Raw genomic sequence first — 10,043 nt, forward strand, 5'->3', positions numbered from 1 at the left:
AATTCATGGAAAATCATGGGAAATCCGATTTGCGTGGTGTAGTAATCTCGCGGAGTTGCCATACGAACAAAAATACTTTTTACCAACGGTAGAAGACACGAACGTGAAGCGAGATTTTTAAAAACTCATTCTTCAAAAACAAAATGAAGATTTCTTCTTCGTACTTTGATCAATATTTTATTCGGCGAGATAGTGTTCTCGTAGAAATAAAAGCTTGTTGGTTCGTTTATAATAATAACTGGGGCTCGAGAGTGTAGCCAGAAGTTTTTACAAAATCGAATTAAGCGGTATCAATTTTTTCTTGTAACTTTACTGGGTTCAGCATTTAAATACTAATTACAATGTAAGCTTTCTTAATCCGAAGATAAAGCGTCTCGCAGCACTGCAGTCAGCTCCACAATTTCTTTCTTCAAACTATCCATTTCGTTCTCGTCGGACTCCTTATTTTTCTTTCGGAAATACCGTTGAACCAGCTGAGACATTACCATAGAGAACTGACGATCCTTGTCTGTCTCCGAGGACTCCTATTTTAATAGCAGAAAAGAAAATTATTCGATTCACATACACGTACCTTCATTAAATGTAAAATGATACATATCAAACTGAATGTACTTCTAAGAAAAATTACAAATATATTCCTACATACAATTCATCATTATCCTCTTTGGAAACTTGCAAAATTACGAAACGATGAGTAACATTAACTGCGAGGAAACATTCTTCTGACTAAAATTGGAACATTTGAGACATTTTTATAATTATACCAGAGTGAAATTCTTTCAAATTCTGAGTAATTTTTATAGCATCAACGAGAAATTTGATACGAACATTGAGGAATTTAAGATCTTTAATTGAGGAATTTTATATCTCCTATTTTTGTGTGCAACGATAACATAAAATTCGCAACATGTTACTAATAATGTGGATAATAATTCGCAGATCTTTACTAACAATGAAGCAACAGTGATTGATATCCCAGCGTGCCCGTTTGCCTTTCTGTGGTTTCAGAAGTAGTTTCGCGTACTCGACGATTGGCTGGATTCCAATGAGCGTTGGAATCATATTAAATGGCGGCGGAAGAGTCGTCGTGAGCATGAAATCTACGTAAGTCTGAAAACAGAGATTTGGAAGAATTATTCGCGCAATTTATGGCAGCACGCTGAACTTAACGGGCAATCTTTTCTCGAACCTCTGTACGGCCAAATGTCCACTCCACGATCATGTTTTCCGTGACCTGAGTCATAGTGTTCGACATGCACGCGATTAGCATGTTAAGGATTAACACTACCACGATGAACGTGTATGCTGGAACAGAAAACAGTAAGCATTCTTCATTTAAAACAGCAAATTAATAGGTGATCGACCCTTGTATCGGTTTTTATTTTTAAAGCGCGTAGCGAAAAAATCGAAAGGGTGGAATATTACCGGCGAACACTATGTAGCCGATGTTTTGGGTGAACGTGTGATGATTAATGACGCTCTCGTGCTTCGATTCCCCCGGAAGGTTCTCAATGATCACGTCCGCGCTTTCCATGGGGCTCATGCAGAAGAACGCCCAGAAGAAGGTCTTCAAAGCGGCCGTAAAGTTGACGAACGAGCTCACTTGTTGCGTCTTGATTTTCGATTCGTCATCGATTTGCACCATTCCGTCGTAATACTGATAGAGCTTGCACGTGGCTGGAAACATTCGCTATCGTTAACAGATCACAATCGGCAGAATCTTTATACTATTCTCGACAGCCCCACAATCACAAGAATTTTCCAAATATTCCAAGGATTTGCAAGTGGTTATTAACATTATCACTATGGCGGAAAAGTGCGTTTGAATTTTCTCATTTCATTATTACCGAACTGCGCCAAAAGTTATGCCAAACCTAACAAACACACTTTTGTCATTTAAAAAATTAGAAACATACCGTTTCGTTCGCTCGGTAAAATTACTATCGCGACAGTGCGCGAAGATTTGAAGTGAAAACACCGTTCGAAGCCGCAAATTCAATTATCCCCTCGATAATTAATTAAAACAGCCATGTACCTGCGGTGAAAGCGAACAAAATGATCGCGTACAGAACGGCGAACTTCACAACGTCGCTGATCATTTTCCCCAGGGAGAGCTGAAGAGGGCCCAAATCGTAGTCGAGCAGGCAAAAATAGAACAGTTTTGAAAAAGCCATGATGGTCGCCAGACAGAAAATTCCTTCGGCAACGAGCGTAGGATCGTGCCTATTCCAGTATTTTCTTTCCAATTCAAGTTGTCCGTGACTGTGCACGTCTATTGCAGCCGAGATCCAAAATAGGAAAGTTAAGATGAAAAGAAACAGCATTGTTATCTCGAACCTGGAACAATTGCATCCTTATTAATTGTTAACTCCGCTGATTCTGAATCTTAGACGAACGCGACCGAATATAGCACAGATATAGGAATACTGTCCTTACATATTAATTTCATTCGGATTCGTCTGTCCCATCGATTAGTCTTATTTCTGTCTGTTACGTTGCGTTTAGCACAGTGTGCTCATTGTGTGTCGATATATTGGTCAGACGCTACTAATCCAATCGCAAAACTGTATTTTCGATTATTCTCACGAAACTTTTAGCAAAGAGATTTCCTAAATTTTTGCTATTTAAACGATACCAAGCACAATTCAAACCATATTCGCTTGTTCAATCCGCGATACAATAGAACCTCGATTATCCGAACTAATCAGTGCAACACGAGTGTTTATATATACATTGATAATTCAGATAGCATCGGTTCGGATAATCGAGGTTCTACCTTATCTTAAACTTAAACACGTCAAAATGATCCGAATGGTATCATGTTTGGACTCTTTTCGATCGGAGAAACGTCACGAACACGTTAACGAAGGTGTCCTGTAGAAATAATTAAAAATAAATAAATCTCCTCGCTGTATGTCTTTCCGATATATCTAATTTCTACTTTGCTGTTCCATAATAGCAAATAACGGCTAATTTGACCGTGGATACCGTACCAATACCAAGACTTGGAGAAGAAGACTCTCGGGCCGTGGATCAGACAGAGACGAATCGTCGCCCAGGTATACGAGAGGATGTAAATCGACAGGAACCAAATGTACACTGAAGAGAAGCAACCGGCGATCAGAAGCCGAACGGGGGACCCGTCGGTTCGGCCCGATATGTCAACGTCAGGGGATCGTTTGTATACCGGTGTTAGGCGGTCCGCGAAGCTGTTGGGTCTTGTCCGTGTGCGATTGCAGGAACACCAGGACCAGGAACAGTATGTAGCTCGCGGAGAACGAGATGAATTTGTTAACCGGCGTCTGGTAAGACTTCGAGTACCGCGAGTTCGGCAAGCAGAGCACGATCACGAAGATCACTGGAAGCATCGCGACGCGCAGCATCACGTGCATGGCCTTCATCCAGTTGTTCATCATGTGCCACTCGTACCAATCCTCCACCCATCTGCTTTTGATCAGCTGGAGCAAAGGGATTCGAAGGATTACGAAGCTCTTTGAGAATTCGGAAAAATCGAAGCGATTTAATTTCGCGAAACAGAAACCGGGAAGTTAAGGTTTAGCAATTACTTCTTCCATCTTACATTTCATAGAAATTTTCATGTCTCCGGATATTTATACCTACTGCAGTTGTATCATATAAATATACGTGTATTTATATCGATATATCAAAGAAGCAGAATTTTATCTCCAGTCGAAAGAAACGAATAATATTAATTCTTAAGGGCCCGGGATAGTCACATGACTTTTTCAATGTCAGCAGGTCGGTAACTGCTGTATAATTTCATTCTTGCATTCCACGGGATGCACATCGTTAATTTTTGGCCTACTTCTATCGCTTATATTACCAAATATCTGCATAATCCCGTCAGCCGAACGAGCCCTTTACCAGCGACAAAATATTCTCGTATAAGGACGAAAAGTTGCGGCGCGTGGAATCATTTTTCTCCTATTTTTGTCGGTAACGTGGTCACTCTACCTTATCGCGAATCTAGAAATTTCCATCGCTAGTCTGCCTCGATATCGTAAGGCGAGGGATTAACAAATAGAATTTTTCTATGAAACATTTGCACGATGTATTCAAAGAGAATAGCTGAAGGAAGGCTTTCGATAGAACCTGTAAGATATAAAAATGAAGATTATAAAGATCGTGTACTGTAATAAAATGTATAAAACCGGTCACCTGACCGGTGGGTTCGGCGTTAAAGCGCGCGGTGAGTATTTGCACAAGTTTTATGGATTGTTAACCTGTTGTACGTTCGCGTGGGCAACGAAACTCTTTTGTTTGTAGTGCAGGGCGAATAGTAGGCGCGGGTACTCGAACTTGGAGGAAATGGCGAACCCCGTGGGCTGTTTCAAAATGATGTCCACCTCATCGATCGTCCTCGCGCAGTCGATCAGCTCGGTCGCGAATTCGGAGACCTTCTGCGCGAAACGAACGCTATTTGACCAATGATCGCCGGGGAGGAGACGCGAACCAACCTCGGCGAGCTCTTTGTACTCGTAATAGAATTCTTTGTTCATGTCGGCGGCCATGTTGATCTCGTAAGATATATTGAAGGCTTCGAGAATTGGGTCTTCGACCGTCTGGCAAATGTACGCCGGGTTCGCGATCGCTCTGTACGTGAATAATCGCATTTTCTCGATCGTCAGCAAATCGGATCTTTCTCGTTCGCTTCTGCGCAGTCGAACAACGGTATCATTAATTTCATCCAGCCCTTTCGCCCTTCGAAGCCGTCCGCCCTACAATGCAACCCGCTCGAAAACTTTGATGAACCATTGTGCCGCCGTGAATATTAGTCGCGATGCGAGTCTCGGGAAATAATTATTGTTGTCAGCTCGAATCGAACTAGCCCTTTGAATCTCGCACAATCGTTCCAAGCGAGGCTCCGTTAATTAACTGTAAATATTTTTCCCTCCCGATTTTACGCAATTTTAGACCAAGAAAATTTGAATTCGCGATCTTTCCAGCTTATTCGAGTTTGCAAAATTCGATGGATGGAACTGAAAAATTTGTCCACTAGACGGCAGTGATTTATAGACCCACAATTTCCACGACGAAATGTCCCGGTTCGAATAAGTCGTGGAGTTGTTTCCCAATTTGATTTGCTGCCAATTAAAATTCGTACTTGCATTCCTCGCAGTTGCAGTTAGGTGGATGCGGCCTAGGGATGCTGTGATGCCGCTTCTTGAGGTAGTCGATCAATTCGAAGTGGCCGTATTGTGCAGCCACCAAGAGAGGCGTCGCATCGTCGGGAAAATCGGCACTTTGCGTGACTCCGACGTACTCGAGACCCGGCGTTAATTTGTTCAATTTGTTCAGTATTAGGTTGACGATTCGCTGATCGTCATTCGCGATGGCGTACAGGTGAGTATCCCCTGGGTCGATGTCCGGATAGGACAGCAGTAATTCCACCATCGGCATGTCCCTGTTACGAACTGCGATGTGAAGCGCCGTGAAACCCTGCACAGAGTAATTATAAATTCAATTTTGCGGACATGATTACATTTTCATTGCAATCGATAGAATTAATATATGGAACCTTCAATATTTTTACATTTCCTTTATATTGAGAAATCCATTACAGTGAAGCCTTGATCCAAGCCCAATCCTCGTGTCCGTGGTGTGACATAGATCGTGTAGGGCTACTATCTTGTGACCGTGTCAACAGCGCCGAAATTACAGTTCAAAGTATATCGTGTTTGGTGTCGTTTTAATCATAAAAATGCCACAAATGAGTCGGCGAAAGTCCCATAAAAAAATAATGGAAAATAAAGAAGTTTTGTAATTGGATTAGTAGTGGTTCGGAGGGGATAGGCGAACTAACTAAGACAGCGTACCTCCGTTCGGCTTAGATCAAGACTTTACTGTACTGGACTCTGTATTTATAATCCTTATCATTCTACGAGGTTTGCTAATTTTGTAATAACTTGCCAGCAGCACAACTGTAACAGTGTACCAAGTACATAAGTCTATTAGAAGTTCGGACGAAGTTGAAATTCCAACGCGTCACGACCATGCATCGCGTGCTTATCATCGTCGAATGCTGGAGTCCGCAAGAATGTCGCACGAGTTTCCCGACTTTCCACCAGCCTGGAATTCCTGGTAGCGGCGAACTTCCAGCACTTTCCGGTCCTCGTGAGATCGACTTTCGAACCTCTATCTTTGCTTCCCTGTTCTTTTCAGTGGTGTCCCTTTTTTGCGCCGGAGAATGGGAGGACAAGGTTTGTCGCCCATCTGCGGCGTGTTTACAGAGGCGGCTCCCGACAATGGGCCAGGCCCATTGTTGGCCGTCGGCAACGGTCACAATATTCCGTGATATTTGGGCTTTTCGATGGGGCCCCGCGGGGACTAAAGTACACACGCGCCGCCGCGACGCGACGCGCCGCGATGCCATCTTGTGATATATGCTCGGTGAAGGGCCATCACCATTCAACAACGGCAGCTGCTTCACACCATCGTGACTTCGCACGATCTTTGCGGTTCCCGAGTATTTTTGCGGTCTCAAGCCGAGTTAAATACGTACCAGTATTTAGTTATTAAAATTGTTAGGAGAAGAGTTAACCTCAGCTTCGTGTACGGAAAATTTTTATTTTCCATAAAAATTCGCAATTTAATTTCCCAGTCTAGTCGTGCAGTCTGTTGTAACTTTTTAAATATTGCACCAGATTTTTTCAGTAGCTGGTAGGACTATTTTGCTGTATAAAATGTAACAAAAATTGTGAGAAAATTGCATTTGGCAGAGTTCGTGGAGAAAATATTAAACTCACTTAGAGGATAAAAGGCACCCTTCGTTTTGTAATCAATTATTCACAAGTGAAAACCTGCATTAAAAAAAAACCAGGTACATTCTTTATTGAATGAATCTACTGATACGAAGCGAACCTTGAATTCATTCACGTCATTCGATTCTCAAGTGACACGAATTAACGAACATAAGATTGGGGGTAGTTCGGTACGACATTTGAAAAATCGCCTGGCCGTCGCAGTCGAGTACAATGTCGTGTAGCTAGTCGCAGGGATATATCCCTAGCACAGTCGAGAGGTTGACACTTCGAAGACCCTATGGCAGCAGTTTCGAGGCTTTGAGTGATCCCATTCATTTGCGGGTTTCTCACAATTTGTCTGACTTCTGTTGATTATTGATTGGACCGTTCGGTTGACACGTGGTTGCCTCTCCCTCTCGATTGATCGATGGTTCTGTACGGTGAAGACGTTTCTTCCATTCATCGGGCACGTGGACTCATTTTTCCGACGAAGGGTTCCAATTGAATCTTACAGTTCACTTGTCGGCGCAACATCCTAGCCGGCAACCTCCTAAATCGATACTTTGTGTTCAAGGTTGATAGAACAAATGGCCGGAAGATGGAATAGTTTCTCGATTGTTTTTTTTCGCTAATTAAAAAATTCTTTTGCGTTCAAAAAAACAAAAGATCCAGTAAACGACGCACCGGTTTAGAACTGTTTCAGGAGTCCACCATTTTCACACTTCCCCGGGGCTTCCAATGGATGATTCGATGAAAAAAGCCGAAAGGTCGGAGAAACCTGTTGGACCAATTTACGAAAATCGCGTCCGTTCCGAGAACCGGCCGGGGAACCGGGCACGCATTCGTCGTTACGTGAACCGAATGCGGGAATATGGAAATCCCACGGGATGACTGCGGATGCTTCATGGATATTAGGTAGGCCAGCGAAAACGGGAGCAAACGCGAACGCGGTGGTAGTGGTAGGAGGGCAGCTCGCGGGCAAAGTCGGTGGCAAAGGGGATTCCCGGATGGAATTTACAGCGGGACGAGTCATTTGAATAATTTTTATCGGTCCTCGGCTGAAACCATTGTCTTGTAAAGGACGGTCTGAAATATGGCCGTAGATACACGGAGGCAGAGCCAGTCAGCTTCTATCGTTCCGTTTCACTCTCACTCCCTCTCTCTCTCTCTCTCTCTCTCTGCTGCTTGGAGTCTCTTCTTCGTCCTTTTCTTCTTCATCCTCCTGATTCCCCTCACTCCTTCCCGGGCCTCCAGTCCTCTTTCGTTCGCGTTTCTTCCCTTCTTCTTCCTCCGGGCATCCCTCTTCCTCTCGCTTCTCAGCGATCCGAAGGCGGCCGCTCGCCTCAAAGTGAAACCGAGGGTTGGGCTTTTTGGGAACCCTGAAGAGAACGGGATGACACGACCAGCACGAACGCGGGGGAGGGATTAACATTCCACGGGGGGTACGTGTACCTCCACGGGGTGAAGATTCGAGATAACGAGGCCTCGTCTCACTTTCGCTTTCCTACTCCGATCCTGAAGACTCCTGCTTCGTCCTCCTCTAACGCTAGCTCTATGAAACGTACGATCTCGTCGAAACTCTTCTAATCTTACTAATCGTTTGATAAGAACAATATCCCTATCTTTCTTCCTAACCTTCACCTCTAACAAAGTGGCACGAACGTAGCGTCTTACTGCTTAACACTCCGACGGTGGAGTCTGGGTCTCAGTTGACCCGGATTTTTATCGAAATCGTCGGAAATTATAATATTTTCCTGAAATAGTGGTTAACATTTTATTTATTGCTGTCTCCCGCGCAACATCGTCGGGAAAAATTTCAATTAACGATTAGGTATTATTAGTGACTAAACCACGGGACGTGACAATGCTAATCGGACGCTACCGTTTCAGACGGCGTTGCTCTTCGAAGCCGAGAACGCAGGAGGCCGTTTCGTGTAAATCATTTCGGCGTGATCCTGAAAACGGGTTGAAAGTAGAGGGGGACTTTTCGAAAGAGGAAAACCGGGCGTCGCGTCGCGTCGCGTCGCCGTCTCCGTTTTACCTGGACCTTCTTGTGAATCAACGTAAACGACCGGGCACCACTTACGGTTATGTTGTGGGAAACCGGCGATGGGAGATAAATTCGGGGATCTTTACGAGCCGGCCGGTCTCGGAACTGTCCCCGGAATCGTTTCTTTGTCGTTCAGCTTTGTAGCGGAGATTGGTAATTAATTATTCGGTTTGGCCTTGCTTTGACACATGGCTCGCGATAGGCACGGCTAGATGGAAACAGATCTGTAACGGCGATAGCGAGGCCGATTGTGGCTGGAACATTTACTTCGGTATGCCTCTTTCTTGTATTTTTCTGTCATTCTGTTAAAAGTTACCTCGAATAACCTTGGGAATCACCCATTTCAAGGAAGTGCAACATTCTTCGGACACCCTGTATAATTATGCGAAGCTCGCATGCGAATTTAGGAAAGTACAGTCTTTCCTCGATGTACGTCGCAAATACCTGCGTGATAAAAGTCGCAGAACTATCCCCACTACCGCGGGATATACCCCGTGAGCGTAAACATGATACGGATCGGGTACGACGTTCAGCGTGGATCAAAGAATCGGTATCTCCTCGACGATATACGTCGCTGGTAAGAACCGTGTTGTCGACATATATCGAGAAAACACTGTATCAGAAAAATGAAGGAACCGTTACCTGAAAGTCAATGGCGTTGATGTTGAAGTTAGGGTTCTCAGCGAGGAACTGGCTCACGGGCGCCACATCGCCATAATCGACAAGCTCGAAGAATTCTTTCTCGAATTCATGAAGACGCGGAACAATGACACTCGATTCCTGTAACAGAAACAAGCTTGTTGATAAGAACATTTAATATCATATTATTCTATGAAATGAATAGATTCGAAAGTTACTCGAAGAGAATTGTAAATGAAAAAGTTTGGAAATTGTTAATTGAGAATGGTCCATAACCTCCGGGAGGTCTGACTCGAAGTACCAAAATTCTAATTAAAACGGACTGTTAGCTGGTGTGACTCACTCTTTGCAATCTGATGTTGTCCGGATCGAAGTCCATTTCAGCTCGTGTTTGACTTTTCACTCCAGCAACTATCGAGAAAGTCTTCTGTGCGACACGATTCGTTAATATTGATTGATTGAAGTTGCGCGATCGTTAAGAGCAAACACGCGGCGAAGGTCCAGCGACGCGAATACAGTTTAAAACCATGCCTTTTTACCTCCAATCAAGAAGACTACTTTCTCGATTGCGTTCCTTAGTGGGGACAATT

At 43.9% G+C, this 10,043-nt stretch overlaps 1 protein-coding gene across 1 annotated transcript; it reads right to left on the bottom strand.

Annotated features, from left to right (window-relative positions):
* Nucleotides 1-353: 353 nt before the first annotated feature.
* On the bottom strand, nucleotides 354-9,832 carry LOC143357657 (short transient receptor potential channel 4). The gene is given in 12 exon segments (XM_076794180.1): nucleotides 354-524; nucleotides 952-1,110; nucleotides 1,190-1,305; nucleotides 1,426-1,677; nucleotides 2,036-2,337; nucleotides 2,994-3,099; nucleotides 3,167-3,491; nucleotides 4,245-4,421; nucleotides 4,479-4,722; nucleotides 5,126-5,460; nucleotides 9,457-9,594; nucleotides 9,797-9,832. Coding segments are annotated over 12 exon segments (2,361 nt in total).
* Nucleotides 9,833-10,043: the final 211 nt, after the last annotated feature.

Source organism: Halictus rubicundus, chromosome 10 (assembly GCF_050948215.1).
Source record: "Halictus rubicundus isolate RS-2024b chromosome 10, iyHalRubi1_principal, whole genome shotgun sequence".
NCBI lineage: Eukaryota > Metazoa > Arthropoda > Insecta > Hymenoptera > Halictidae > Halictus > Halictus rubicundus.